Source organism: Vicugna pacos, chromosome 21, assembly GCF_048564905.1.
Source record: "Vicugna pacos chromosome 21, VicPac4, whole genome shotgun sequence".
Taxonomy (NCBI): Eukaryota; Metazoa; Chordata; class Mammalia; order Artiodactyla; family Camelidae; genus Vicugna; species Vicugna pacos.
Genome location: NC_133007.1, coordinates 33,236,799 through 33,252,177, shown reverse-complemented (window position 1 = coordinate 33,252,177; position 15,379 = coordinate 33,236,799). Strand labels below are relative to the sequence as shown.

At 51.7% G+C, this 15,379-nt stretch overlaps 1 protein-coding gene across 20 annotated transcripts in view; it reads right to left on the bottom strand.

Annotated features, from left to right (window-relative positions):
- Window positions 1–15,379, bottom strand: part of LOC102529257 (mitochondrial inner membrane m-AAA protease component AFG3L1-like) — a 34,589-nt gene that overhangs the window by 15,750 nt on the left and 3,460 nt on the right. For 4 of the 20 annotated variants that reach the window (XR_012062943.1, XR_012062940.1, XR_012062942.1 and 1 more), the window contains exons 3-5: window positions 11,796–11,929; window positions 9,563–9,631; window positions 8,373–8,728 (exon numbers count right to left, since the gene is read on the bottom strand). Coding sequence is in view for 6 of the 20 variants with exons in the window: in XM_072946891.1 (XP_072802992.1) it covers window positions 3,841–3,989; window positions 5,952–6,087; window positions 8,373–8,663 (576 nt within the window). In the remaining 14 variants the exon portion in view is untranslated. Of the gene's footprint in view, window positions 1–548; window positions 6,088–7,698; window positions 7,780–8,372; window positions 8,729–9,562; window positions 9,632–11,325; window positions 11,404–11,783; window positions 11,934–12,198; window positions 12,450–15,379 lie in introns of those variants that run through there. The other 16 variants (XR_012062932.1, XR_012062941.1, XR_012062937.1 and 13 more) reach the window with 15 other exon arrangements.

Sequence of the window (15,379 nt, the reverse complement as noted above, 5' to 3'; positions counted from 1 at the left end):
TGGCCCAGTAGGAGCACTGGGATGGCCCCTGCAAGCACTCAGGGGGAAGCACCCAGCAGACATTCCTCCTGTCCAGTCAGAACCCAAACCTGGATCTCATTCAGCACCCTGGAGGTCCCTCATCTTTGAGATTCTCAATGTTGCTCCAGAAAGAACACGGGAGCTGCTGACAGACCCCAGTTCCCAATTCCGGTCTGGAAGACCGCTCCCGGCTCCAGTGCACTGACACGAAGCTAGGGCCCCAGGGTGAGCCTGCTGCAGGCCAGAGCTGGAACGTCCCCTCCTCAAGGCAGCCCAGCTCACCTCCGATGATCCTCGCGATGGCCTGCTCAAAGTGTTTCTCCGGAACTAAAGGGCTGAGGTGGCGGGCAGTGATTAGGGCCACTTCAGTGCAAACATTAGAGGTACGAGCGCCTGCCAGTGGGAGCAGTCCCATTGGCGCCCCAGGGCGGACTGTCACAGGAAAGTCTCCAGTCAAGGGACCAGAGCAGACCAGGTCAAGGACTGGAAGGAGATGCAAGCTGCTTTGTCAGTCACCATTGCTTTTAGCCAGTTTTTTTGGTTCAAAAATTTATTGAGGAGTAACTTATTTAATGTACAATCTACTCATTTTAAGGGTCTATTTCAAAGACTTTTAGTACATTTATCAAGATGTGCAACTACTGCCCTAATCTCATTCTAGACATTCCCGGCACTTATGTGGTTAATTCTCGTACCCACCCCCGCCAACCACTAATCTACTTTCCGTCTGTGGAAGTTTCACAGAAAAGGAATCATACAATATGTAGTCTTTTGTGTCCGTTTCTTTCACCTGCAAAATACTGTGAGGTTCCTCCAGCATTGCAGCACCAATCAGTACTTCAGTCCTTTCTACAGCTGAATAATGTTCCAAGTACAGCTGTCCCAAGGTATCCACAAGAAGACACTAAAATCCACGGACACCCAAGCCCCTTGTACAAAACAGTGTGGTACCACTGGCCCTCTGCATCTGCAGGTCATGCCCTGATGGACACTGTGGTGGTACCTACCTTATGAATAATGCTGCTGTGAATGCCCATGTACCAGTCTTTGTGTGGAGAAATGATTTTAATTCTCTTAGGTAGATGCCCAAGTGGAACTGGGGTCATACAGCAACTGCATCTCGCTTCTTGAAGGACTGCCACGCTGATCTCCACAGACATACCATCTTACATCCCACCAACAGGGAGGGTTCCCACCTGCCTACACCCTGCCAGCTCTTCCGTCTGTCTGTCTTTCGTGGCCATCCTGGAGGGTGTCAAGTGGGATCTTGCGGTTTTGAGATGCATTTCCTTAATGACTAATAACACTGAGCATCTTTTCATGTCCTTTCTGGCTATCTGTATTTCTTCTTTGGAAAAGTGTCTATTCAAATCCTTTGCCCACTTTTAAACTGGGTTCTTTGCAAATTCTGGATTCTAGGCCCTTACGAGATGCATAATTTCCAAATATTTTCTTCCATTCTGTAGGCCGTCTTTTCATTCCCTCAATAATGTCCCTTGATACACAAAAGATTTTAATTTTCAGGAAGTGCAATTTGCTCTTTCACTTGCTGCTTGTGATTTAAGAAGCCACTGACAAATCCAAGGCCACGAAGACCTTCTCCCTTGTTTCCTTCTAAGACCTTCATAGTTTTAGCTCCAAACCTCAGGCCTCTTCGCCACTTTGACTTGACCTCTGCACACAGCCTGAGGTCCAGTTTCCATCTTTGCTTGTGGAGATCACTGTCCAAGCACTTTCGGTCGAGCAGACTCTTCCTTCCCCGGCAAATGGTCTTTATATACTTGACAGAAACGACGGACCAGAGACTCTATCTGGCCTCTTAATTTTACTCTATCGGTCCACGTCTACCCTCTTGCCTGTTCTGGCTACTGGAGTTTCACAGGAAGCTCTGAATAAAGGGAGTGTGAGTCTTCCAACTCTGCTCTTTCACGAGATGCTGTTGGCTACTTGGTCCCCTGGCAGTTCCACGTGAGTTTTAAGATCAGCTTTCCCATCTCTAGCTTTAATAATACACAAACGTTCTGCTCCTACACATCTCCTTCCAGCTTTATGTTGACGCTGTCTCAGGTTACATCTTTTTACATCATGCACCCATTAACAGACTTGTAATTATGGTTTTATGCACTTGTCCTTCAAGCCATAAAGAGAGAAAAAGAGGAGTTACAAACCAAAAAGACCACCACGCCAGCCTTTCTATTTACCTACGCAGCAGCCTCTACCAGTGACCTTTATCTTGCCTCACAGCCTCAAGTTACTGGCTCACTCACTTCAGCCTGAAGGGCTCTCTAATGATTCTTGTAGGGCAGGTTTAAATATAACAAGCTCTCTCAACTCCTAAAAGTATCTGGAAATGCCTTAATTTCTCCTTCATCATTGAAAAAGAGTTTCGCCAGATCCTCTGCCTTCTGGCCTCCATGGTTTCCAATGAGAAATCAGATGTTAACCTCACTGAAGACCCTTGTACATGACATGTCCCTCCTCTCCTGCTGGTTTTAAGAGCTCCTCTTCGCTTCTGACCAGTGTGGATTACAGTACGTCTCAGTATGGATGTCTCTGGCTCCATCCCTACTTGGAGTTCCCTGAACTTCTTGGATGTGTAGACTCATGTCTTTTATCCCGCTTGGGAAGTGCTCATCCATTACTTCTTCCCTGGGCAGGACACTGAGGAGATGGAGGCCGTGGTGGCTGGAGGGCTGAGGCACCACCACATCATGTTCCCAGAGGGGCAGGGGCAGCGGCCAGCGGCTTGCCATGGTAACCATGAGGCCTGCAAAGCCCCCTGGCTGCTGAGGAGGTGTACGATGGACAGGAGCCCCTGGAAAAGCTGTGAACTCCTGATGTTTAAACCACTCTGGTAGGGAAACAAGTTCCCCAGTGTAAACTCTTGGGTTTTGATTACAAAGAAGAGAGAAAGGCAAAGGGAGTCCACAGGTGGGAGGGCAAGCCCAAGACTAAAAAACGCACGGCAACCTCTTCACCTCACTTGTCTGCCCTCAGATGTCAGTCTGATCTCTGCAACAAAAACGTATCAAGTCTAAACAGAATTAAACCAGAAATTCAAACAAGTACAAATTAGCTTTGGGGTAATAATCTCTTGAGACCGCTGACATGTCCCAACAGAGTCAACTTTCTAAAGACAAGAGTGGCACCATGACAACACAGCCAGGGCGTCCCTGCTGAGGCTCTCATCCAACTTGAGTGGACACAGGTGGACCTTGAAAACAGAGGCCCTGCCTTTGACGTCAGAGGGGCCTAACAGAGAGAGACAGAGGCACAGACGGCCAGATGAGGGTCACCTGCAGCCACTTCACAAAGGCTGTGAGGGCAGTCTGGGGTTCTGGGCACCACCCGTGTGTCTGCACTGCACACTTGGCTGCCCGACTAGGGCCAGGGCAGAAGTGAACCACGGGTCATGGTGGTCACTCAGCTTTTCAACACATTAAAACACCTTCCGGATGGTGCAGCCTCTGGCCTACAGCAAACCTATTCCCGGGACCGGGACCCAACCATGAGCAGATGTAGGCTGCAGGACCGACGTTTCCTCAGTGGAAAGGGCCACAGTGAACTCTCCCCTTGCAAACTGCCCTTTAAGGTTTTGTAACAGCGCATGAAGAACAACAGCTGAAAACTCTACGTCCGTCACGTTGCTCCCAGCTGCATGGACTGCAGTGGCCTTCCTGCGGGGCCAGCCACATCTGTTCTTTCCACAAGTAGGGGGCACACATGTACCTCCGTTGTTTCAAAACACTGTATTAACTGCTTTAGGACCTCAATCAAAAATCTCCTCCAAATACACATCTAATGATCTATCTAAATTTTTCACCCAAACCCAAATGAAACCCCAAGCTGGAGCACCGGGTGGCCAGCACACTCACCAATGTAAATCTGGCAGTCAAACTGGCCGGGTCGAGAACACCAGGCCGGTTGGTGCCGGCCCAGCACCATGACGTCGTTGGCCGAGTTGAACCCTGGACGCAAGAGGAGCAGGTAAGGCCGAGGAGAGGGTGTGGTCGGCACCTGTCAGGTCAGCACCACACTCCGAGGGGCCTCTCCTCTCCCCTGCTCTCCCCTGCACACCTGGCCCGACCTTCCAGAACCACTGCCCACCCTGGGAAGCCCCACGCTGGCTCTGCGTCTCCTCCCACTGGCTCCACAGCACACTGCACAGGCTGCTCAGTGTGGGGCAGACACTCACACCCAGGGCTGGCTCTGACACCCACTCTGCCACGCAGGAACCAGCAGCTAGGCCCCCACAGTCCCCCACTGCTCTGAGAGGCATCTGCACTGGTGGGTAACCAGCCATTCCTCAGCTAACTGGGACCCCCACAGCCCAGTCTCAGGGTGTGGACCCCCATCCTAACTCATTATTGGTTCCTGCCAGCCTCTGACACCACGCGACAACCTGCAGGGGTCAGGGAGACCTCCCCCTACCACTGTCAGTGCCCTGGATCACCCAGGTGCTGAAAGGCTTGCAGACCAGGGAGCCAGACGGGACAGGGGCAGGTAGGACCGTACAAAGGAGAACGGGGCACCTGGCAGGGCCAGGGGAGAGGAAGTGCTCCCAACCTCCTTCCCCTCCAACTGTCCCTCCCATCAGCCCCTCCAGACATCAGGACACAGTAACAGCTTAATTAGAATGACTGCTGGATACTCAATACAACTGAAGACTTGAGCAACATTCTGGCCTGTTCAGAAAAGCACACACGGCAGTCCCATCCAGCACATCTTTGGCAAGGCCTGCTCACAGGGCCCCCGACCACCTCTGGGACCCGGGATTTAAGGAGGGTCTCCATTGCTCCCTGGTAAGTGGGGCCCCCTGTGTCTACACTCTGCAAACAGTGTGCTTCATGCCAAGCACGCACCTTCCCCCTCGGGATGTGCTGGCGCAGGACGCCGCATGACCCAACCCCCTTGGGAAACCTGACCCTGGCGGACAGCACTCCCGAGTGGCATCTGACCCGCTGCCAGGGGAGGAAGTGTGCCCTGAGACTCCATAGGAAGGGCCTCTGGAAGCTGTGGCCGGCTTCCCTGGGCCTGGCCCAGGCACCTCTTCCCCGTGATTCTCCTCTGTGTCCTGTCACTGAAGTCAACCACAATACGAACACAATTAAACACGGAGGCCTTCCAGTGGATCACCAAACCAGGAGTAATCTCGCGAACCCCAACACAGTTACAAAGATGAAGAGAGGACAAGATCTGCCAAAGGACCGCAGACAGCTTTCCAAAATTCAAAAACTGGCACGAAGGCCTAGACACTTCCCGGGAGGCGTCAGCAGTCCTGGCAGGCTGTCAGACTCGGCTGGAGCCTCTCTGAGCACAAGTCTTGAGGGGGAGAGAGGAGAGAGATTTTGGTGCAAGAGGCAGCCAGGGCACCTGTGAGCCCCGGGCCGGGGAGGGCACCAACGCCTGGTCCTCCTGCTGACAGTGGGGCCTGTGTGAAACCGAACAGCTCTCTCCAGTACGTGTGCCTGAAAACAGCCTTTCTCAAACAGAACAATCAGGGGTTCTCGCCCAGGGAGCTACTGCACAGAAATGAAGGCCTGGCAGACGGTAATGTGGGGTCTCACCATCCATCTCCACCAGCATCTGGTTCAAGGTGTTCTCCTGCTCGCTCTGGCAACCAAAGTGCCTGCAGCCTCATTTCCTGCCAATTGCACCCATCTCATCAATGAATAAGATACAAGAGACATTTTTCAGGCCATCACAAACATGTCACAAACCTGAAACAGGAGTCCACCACAGAGTCTACTCTGTTACCGGCACAAAGACAGGAAGAAGAATCTACCAACTTGAGCCCCCTCTTCTGGAACCTGACCCACCTCAGCTGCTGTCTGCCCACCTGGGTCTCCCCTGCACATCTGTGGTCTGCTTGGTGCCCACCGCCAGGGCCCCACACAGACCCGGGGCAGGGATAGGGCGCATCCACCTACCCAAGCTGGCCCAACGCCCACGAACACTTTCAAGAACTCTGACCCATTCACAGTGATGACAGGCACACTGGCCTCCCCCGCAGTCACCTTGGTGAGAAGTTTTGCCAGCACCAGGAGGACCTGTGAGCATGGCTCCCTGGAACAAAAAGGTGACACCTGGTTCTTAAGGGGACGGATGGAGCCAGAGGGAGCAGAGCGCCCCCTCCCACTGAAGCAGGCGCCCTCCAAGGATGCCTTCTAAGAGTGCGCCGTGCTGGCAGACTGAGGTATGCTTTCCGTTTAACATTTTCTGCTTGTGAGATGAATGCGTGTTCACAGTAAAACCGGTTTACTGTTTCATGGTAAAACGTTCAGATGGTGCAGACACACAAAGCCCCCTGTGCCCTCTCCCCACAGCTGAGCACGTTATTTCTTCAGGAAACGCTCCCAGGCAGGACTAGCTGGGTCACAGGGTGTGGTGTATACTGTGGCCACAGAGACTCTGTCCAGCTGGCCCCAAGGCAGCAGGAAGGCAGCAGCTGTGTGGCCACCACTGCTGTGCTTCCTTGTCTATGGCCTGCCCTCCTCTGCACTGACTTGAGGGTTAGAATCACAATTCATGCCCTAGTAACACACTTTAGTGCTCCTTCTGTGGACACCATTATGCCTGGAAACTGAGGAGAGACTTAAAGGGGGGCTTATGTTGCTTTATTTCCAGTCAGTGCTGTGGGTTAATATCTAATTATTTCAAAAGAGACCATAAAGTAATTTTTTTAAGTCTTTAAGAACAGAAACAAAATATGTAAAGTGGGGGAGGAGGGAGCCACAACTCAACACACAGGTGCTGGGGCCCCATGTCTTGTGAATGGGGAGGTGGGGTTCATGGAGGTGTCACAGCCCACCATGCACAGGGTCTTCACGCTCCATCCCTGCCAGTCTCTTCAAGACAGGAGGCAGTGGTGGGGGGGGCAGAGCTCAGTGGTGGAGAGCTGCTGAGCATGCACAAGGTCCTGGGTTCAATCCCAGTACCTCCATTAAATAAATAAATAAATAAACCTAATTACCCACCCCCAAAAAAGACAAAAACAAACAAAAAGACAGGAGGCAGTGGACCCAGGGTCCCTGTGCCCACGTTTACTGCAGATCACACCCAGCGGGAGCTGGGAAGTCACTCAGGCCCCAGCGTCCTCACCACCACGCAGACTTGACAGAGTGCCCTCCCTCCACACGAGAGGGTCTTCTGTCACCTGCCTGTGCCACGCCCACTGTTTACCCACACATGCTTTCCCAGGAAACACAAGCCCCAGAAAAAATTCCTGAAAAGGCACACAGAAGCACCCCCAGCAGCACCTGCCTGTTAAGCCAAGGTGAGCGACAGCTGGGCTCCCTGCTGGTGCAGCTCCAACAGGAGCAGAAGGCGGTTTGTGCACCGGCCACACTCGTGAGCTTTCCAGCCAGCTCTCACCAGGTTGTCAGGCAGAAACACATGCCTCCAGCCCTCTAATCCCCAATGGTCAGTCATCTTCTATTGTTGTTCAGAGTAAGGTGTCGGCAGTACCCTCCCTGCAGGGACCATGTTGGGGAAGCTCTGTGGGGTGAGGACGGTCTATACCAGGAGGGCTCTCAGCCTGGTCCAGAGCCCAGGGATGCCTCGAGGGATCTGTGAATCTACTTCCTGTGAGACACAAATCTTTCTGGGAAAAGGACTCACAGCTTCTGCCGGGCCCTCAGAGGTCCACCCCCGAGCCCCCGTTTCCCTGTGCCACACCTGACCTGCAGCCACAGTGCATGCCTGCTCCACCTGCTGGGTCAAGGGCTTCCCAAGAGGCAGCTGCATCTGGTCCCAGACCTGTTTACAAGGGCAGTGCTTGTTGTTTTAATTATGTACTTTAATACCACATAAGTTAGTAAAATAGGAGTAAAGAAAGCGGTTCCTTCAAAAACAAAGCTGAAGGCTTTGGATAATAAAGCAAAAAAGCAAACTGCATTAAAAAAAAAAAAAAAACAAGGCTGCCAAACTGAACAAATAAGAAAACGTGAAAGACTGTCATAAAAATACAGGACTCTGTACTTGAATGAAAATCACAACCACAGACGGTAAGTGGTTTATGCAAGAAATGTAACAGAGGGTTTGAATAGGGTGCCAAACTCAAAGGAAGGCCTGCCCTCCAAGACACCAAGCAAAAACACACATTTGTGCCTGGAGTGGAAATAAACACACTCCAGGTAGACATGTACTGTTCCTGTGATTCCAGTTTCATACTTTAGAACAGTCACCTCACTGTGGTCTCGAGCGCATCAGATGAGAGGATTTTCACTGCTCTACTCTGCAAACGCTGTTTCCTCTCCCCACTGCGATGGACCAAAGTCACAAAAGGCTAAGCTGTCAACAACAAACCAGAACGAAGCTCACAGCATCACCATGTTTTCTGAAGTCAGTACCTTTGGAATCTTGGCTCCGAGGTCCTGATACTGCGTGGGATTCTTCAAGAAATTCACAAACTCCATGATCTCCAATTTGGCCTCTTCGCAACCGGCCACGTCTGCAAACCGCACACTGATGTTGTCCTTGACGATCCAGGCTGTGGTCTCACCAACACTGAAGAGGCTCCCTCCACGCCCAGCCCCCATCGGACCTCTCCTCAGGGTACAGAGAAGGATACCGACCAGGAGAACGGTGGGCACCAGGCTTTGAAAGAAAGAGCTAGAAAGTCCAAGAAAACCATCTGCCATATTCAAGGGAAAGGCCAGAAACACGGCCCTCCAGGCAAGAACACTGAGGGCTCCAGAGCCTGGTCCTGCAACACAAAAGGGAGCAGTCTCTTTCTAACATGTGTCAGCATCTGTCCCGCAGGCACTGCAGCACTTTTCTAAGGCTAAACTTTTCCCTGACCAAGCCCTTTCTCAATAAAAACAGCTAACAAACTGATTCTTCACTACAGACATTATAACTATTAGCAGATGCCTGTAACTGGCTGGAAGGATGCACCCTCCAAAACAGGTTAAGCACTAAACTGTTCTGTGTTCAGAGCCAGAGGCCCTGGACTGCACCCTGGCTCTCTCATCGCTCTCAGTGGTATAGACCACGGCCATCCGGTTGGGGGTCTTGATGCCCAGCTCCCAGTGAGCAGTCTCCAGGTTCCGCTCAAAGGCATCCACACTGCCGATGCTGAACCATACGAACTTCTGCAGAGACCGAGGCACCTAAGGTGGCCCCCACCCAGGGCCGCCACCTCCCTCACCAGCTCCTCTCCCAGCGAAGCCCTGAGCAGCTCTGAAGGCCCTGCTGTCCCGGCCCCCAAAGCACAGGCTCAGGCGTCAGGTCAACATACAAAATGCCCATCAACTACTGACACCTGCTTGCCTCCTCACTTCCTCACCCCATCTTTCTCTCATCCCAAATCTTGGCTCGTGGCTCTTACATGCTACTTAAAACACTGAAATCACAGCTACAGTTTTGTAAGGGGTCCTGTGCTATATGATGTGTCAACAAAGTCAAGGAGCACATTAACACAGGTGGGTGCTGGATACTGAAACTCAGCGAGGCATCTCTCTAAAAAAACATAAAACTACATCTTACACTAAATACCAAAGCTATGTCTGGAACACCCAGCCCTGAGCCCACCCCTCACCTCGGATGATGTCCCAGGGGCAGGAATCACACGCACAAACTGTGTGTTCATGACTTCCAGCCGGTCCACCTAGAAAAGAGAAAACCAGTCACAGCAGCCGAGTTACAAGCAGGACACCTGTCAGCATGGCACGGGCCTCGGTCCTCAGACATCCACACACACAGGCCCCTGGCTCTGGGAGCAGCACACACTCTGCAGACAGGCCTTGGCTTTGTATTGCACTAGCAGGGACATTTTTAGCTTGGGATTATTTTAATAAACAGGAACCAATTCAAGAAGAGGAATTATAATTTGGTACACTGAGCACTAAGCTTCTAAACTGGCTTGAAAATCCAAAAGGAACACAAACTGAAAAGAGCTTACATTGAAAGAAGAGCTGATTTGGGAACATCCTGTCCATCCAGTCAGGGGCATGCCAACGAAATGAATGTGCAGCCCTCTGTCGCCCGCCCACCTGCCGTCTGGAGCCCACAGGCCCTCCAAGGGCGCATCAGACACGGCAAAGGCTGTGCCTACACCACCTCGTCCGCCTCCTGTCTATACCGTCTTGACCACTACAACACAGCTGCTTGTGGAAATGACAGGAGGGCCCAGGATTGGACAATGAGGACACAGTCCTAAGTGTGGAGACTCACCACCACCACAACCACTACAACAGACTCCTGAACATGTCTGTAATACAGCCATAACACCTGGCATAGAGAGGTCTCAAAGCACCTGGCACATCCCAGCTTCTCCTCTGCAACACACAATCCCCAGACAGCAAGGCCCCTCCAGCCTTCATGTTGGTGAGACGAGGGTGGGGGCACCCTCACTGTCCCCATTACACTGAGATCTTGGACAGCCTGAATCGCTGCCCAGCTGACCTGGCACACTTTATCCAACGCAGTGCACCACCGCCTGAGCGTGCAGTGGGCCACAGGTATGCTTTCAGACTGGCCAGGAGGAACACACACACAGACACACACACACACACACACACACACACACACACACACACACGGCCCGCCTGGGTTAGCATGGGATGGTGACTTCCTTCTTAATGTTTTTACTTATTTCCAAAAATTTGTGTTATCAAATTTTTGAAAACCAACAAAGCTGCTTTAAAACAAAGAATGCTACTGAAGTTTTGGGAACTGTAGTTTTTTGTTCCCAATTAAGCCCTTCACAAGAGAGCATCTGTTCCAGGCCATGGCTCTGGAAGTGCCCCCAGGCTCAGGGGTGGCTGTGAAAACTATCTTACTTCTTTGACACCCTAGGATGTTATCAGGGGTCTTCTCAGACAAGTGGGTAGGGGGTGGGGGGCATGGCTGGAGAGAACACAGATTCACATTCACACCTGGACTTTCCCAGTCTACACGGAAGTGCCCCTAAGTCAGGAGGATCTGGTCCTTGGTCTGAGCCAGGCCAGAGGCAGCTCCCACTGGACACCGCAGGGCTGAGTCAGGTGGGCTGGGGAGGGAACACTTCAACTTCACGTGCTCCAGGCCGAGTGTGGAACAAGCATGTGACTGTCAGCCACACAGACCCTCGAGGAAACTCTGGCATCTGTCCAGAATGCGGGTACAGGAAGACACCCGTCTCAACCTCTGCACAGCCGCATCTGCAGGTGGCAGGTCCCTGGCAGAGAGGGGCTGTAGCAGCCCTCCCCTCACCACGTAGGGAGCATCACCAAGGGGCTCTCTGAGGACAGACTTGTGACAGACAACACAGTGGTAAACAACAGTTTTCTGCCGACATCGTCACACAGAAGGAAGCCTCACCTTATAAGTGGTTATTTAGGGCAACGGGGGAATGAGTCCTCTGCACTTGTGAAGAGTCTGCACTCAAGCCTGAGAGTCCTGCAGGACAAGCGGGGGGGGGGGGGCCCTCTGCTGCTGTGACACAAAGCCCAGGGCTGACAGTGCTTGCCCTCAGGGTCTGGGGCCAGCAAGCGGAGCAGAGGTGCACCAAGAGGAGGAGCGTTCTGATTCAGACATGAGACTGAAATTTAAAGATAAATAAACAAACAGAACTAAGTCTTAGAAGCTAAAGCTAATGAAAGATGAAGTCAGGCCATGACGTTAAAGGGGCCTCCAACCAGCAGGAAAGTGGGTGTGAGAGCTCGGCAGGGCAGTTAGCGGAAGAAGTAAAACTGTGTCTTGTCTCCACCCCGAGGTTGACAGACCACAGGGATGGGCCACCACCACAGGTGTGTAGACAGAGCACAGAGTCGCCTCACCAGACCTCTCACCAGGTGATACCGCAGAAAGTGCTTCCAGCTGGTTTCTTTCCCAGGGTCTCAAAAATAGAAGTAGAAAAATCCCATGGCAACACCTGCCCCTAAAACGGCCAGACTGCGGAAATCCTTGTCACCCCAGGACACCTCTCCCTGTGGAAAAAGCAAACATGAAGCATTTCATAGTTAAATGAGGGTGGTTCCTTCGCAAACATGGCCACTCCCTTTATAGAAGTGAGAGAAGTCATCCAAACCCTCCCTCCTGACACTCCGCCACATGGCCCCCGGTGCACAACCAAAGTCAGCCCTCGGGAGGAAAGACTTCTGCAGTGTCTGAGCTCCCCAGACCACCCAGGAGAAGCAGAGTGCCCACCAAGAGCCCTGCCCGTGGAGCCATCATTCCTCAGGTTACTCTTACCTGGGGCTTTAAAAATTCAGACAGAAATCTTCATGTTTTTACAAATTAAAATCATTGCTCCAAAACAGCAGAAAAGCTGTACAAAGCCTGAGCTTGGAGTGACTGCTTCCTTGGGAGGGTGACAGGACGGTGGGACTGGTCCTCAGACGCACAAACCCTCTGCATCTGTTTCCACCAGGCAAAGTCGTCCCACTCCCCTCCTCTCCTGCCTCCATCTGCTCCAGGCCCAGCATCCTTCAGTCCACCAGCTTCTAAGAGAAAAACTATGATCTCAGAAAACTATCATGTAACTTTCCAGAGAAGAAAGAGTCAGAGCACATTAAACAGCCTTCCAACATACAGCTTTCCTAACACTGGTGCTTTGTGGAGATAAACAGGGAATGGAAAGGAAGAGGCTGGGGGCGGTGAGGGGCAGAGCTGACCCCAGAGAGCATCCCCTTCTGAAGGGCGGGAGGGAAGCCTGCAGCACCCTCCAGGGATCCGGGCACGGCAAGGGTGGTGGAGACCGCAGGCCCCCATCACTAGACATTTCCAGACAAGAAGGAAGCTGTAAACCAGTTTCTTTAACTCTCTACGAAACCACAAGTGACTGGTGCACACGTGCCTGGTGTGACCCAGGAGGGTTACTTTTAAAGAAGTGACACTTCGTATGCTCCTGCTGAAACCAGCACCTCTGTAACTGGCCCTCTACAGACACTGCTGAGTAGTAGTTCAGGCACTTGCGAACTTCCTCACATTCCACTTTGCTGGCTCCAGACCTGCGCTCTCAGAGTGACAGCCACCTTTCCACACAAGTGGCGGAAAGAAAGTAACAAAGTGATGAGAGACTGGCACTCATGTCACTTGCTCTCAGGCAGAAGCCCCTCTCCTCAGGACACCTGGGGCCCACAAACTAGATGACTGAGTCCAGTCCGCAAGCCTCTTCCTGTAACATGTGCATGTGAAGCAGTAACAGTTCAAACTACACAAGTCCAGGCCCATAAGCACCCCTGAAGCCCCCAGCCTGGGGGAGACAGGTCTGACGCAGGACACACTCGTCTGCCGTCTAAGGACCCCATTTCTTTCAAGTACAATCTAAGGATCAGGAGGCCTGAACAGTCCTAGAAAGCTGGGACAAACCAGAAAAATACCTCCTTTCCCACGTAACTAAGTCAACTACACTTTCAATTAAAATTTCCAAAGGGTATTTTAGCGTACACAAAAATGACAAGGGGAAAAACAAAAACAAAAACAAAAGCAAATAACTGCTATCATGGTGTCTGCCAGGTATCCAGCTTTTGTTTAGCCTGTGTGATACTCGCTTTTTAATAAGAAATGTACATTTGCTCTTCCAGGAAGGAGCTCCCAAAACCCTTGTAGTTTCTCAAGCGGAAAGAGAGAGAAAGACACCTTCTGTTGTTCATAAGACCCTTTCGACCACACCAGAGTTCGTGTTGGTGACTTCTGGAAAAACTCCAGTGATGGGGACTGGAGGGTTGGAACTTTCAACTCTACCCTACACACCTCCGAGAAGGGGGAGTGGAGCTGTATTTTGAATCAATCACCAATGGCTAACGATTTCCTCAGTCATGCCTGTGCAATGGAACCCCCCATAAAACCCAAAAGGACAGAGTTCAGAGAGCTACCAGGCTGGCAGACAAGAGCACACCCACATGCTGGCGGGTGGTGCACCCCATGTTCCCCAGGACAGAAGCTCCTGTGCTGGGGGCTGTTCCCAAACCTGCCCTGTGCACTTCCCTATCTGGCTGTTCCTTCATACCCTTTAAAGTCCTTTGCAATAAACCAATAATCTAGCAAGCAAACGGGTATCCTGACTCCAGTGAACCACTCCAGCAAATTAACCAAACCAGAGAAGGGGGTCATGGGAAGCAAGTTTGGTCAGTAAGGCAGGTAACCACCGGGATGTGTGACTGGCATCTGAAGTGTGTGTGTTACAGCTGCAGGACACCCAGCTGGTGTTGCAGAACCTCCTGGTGGGTGAAGAAGTGAAGAGTGACGTACCGAGAGTGAGGAGACTCACAGAATAGGTTTTTCCATAAAAACTTGGGAAACTAACCCAAAACAGGAAAAAAAATCATTCCCCTGAGTAAAGAAAAGGTGGTCAGACAGAGGCTTGAGACAGAAATCACCTTCTCAGCCAGGCTACTCGTCCATAGCTAGGCAACAACCAGCAGATGCACAACACCCACAGAAGTTCCAGGATGACACCAGCACAGACCTGCCCCTGACGTACATGCCAGCACTGAGCAAGGCCAACACAGAGCCATGGAAGCCCGAAGGCCATGATGACCCGGGGAATGGCCAAACATATTATGGGACAGGGTGGAAATCTGCATAAATGTTAAAAACAAAACACAAGTCTCCAAAGAAGTCTTCTGTTTGTAGTAAATCATGTAAGTGCACCCCCAAGGTGCTTCTGCAGGCCTCTATCCACCCTGCACTCATGGGGCCCGAGCAGGACACAGTTCCCAGGGAGACACCAACTTCACCAGACTGAGACATAACTGAGAGGATAGACTTGTCAAGGCTTCCAACTGCACAGGCTGTGGAGTGGGGAGCACCAGGGACAAAGGAAGGGAACGTGGCCATGCCCACAAGAGCGAAGGGAAGGGAAGCCACCACCACCCACGCGTGGCCCACCTGCTCACCAGCTCCAAGATTAACCCAAAATTAATGAATGCTTTAAAAATTCTCACATGTAAAACAGGGACAATCTGATCCACCCAACTGTCCCTTTTATCTTCCGTCACTTTTCCTTCTACTCCTATTACATAATTTCTCAACCCTATAGGGACAAGATGATGAGGTTCGGGCACTCTGAAAGCACACATCACACTCACCGCAGCAACCACAGTATCAGAGCAGGGTAGGAAGGGTTAGGGAGAAGCCAGTTTTCTTTAGGACTTCTGCTTGGTGGATCAGCACGCACCTCCTGGTTGCCAGCACACTCTGCTCTGCACCTGAAGCTCCACACACGGGGTCTCCCGAGACACACCAAGCACAGCCCACAGCCTGCTCTGAGGGGCACATGGGCTCCAAACTAACTGAGTCTGCACAGCATCTCTTATCTGCTTTCTGAACATGAGATTTGGCCTAACCAGCCCTCTGATGCACAGGAACAAAGGTTTGCTCCCATGCAACCCTGAAGATTTATCAAGCAACTTCCTCCTGGAAGTTTCTC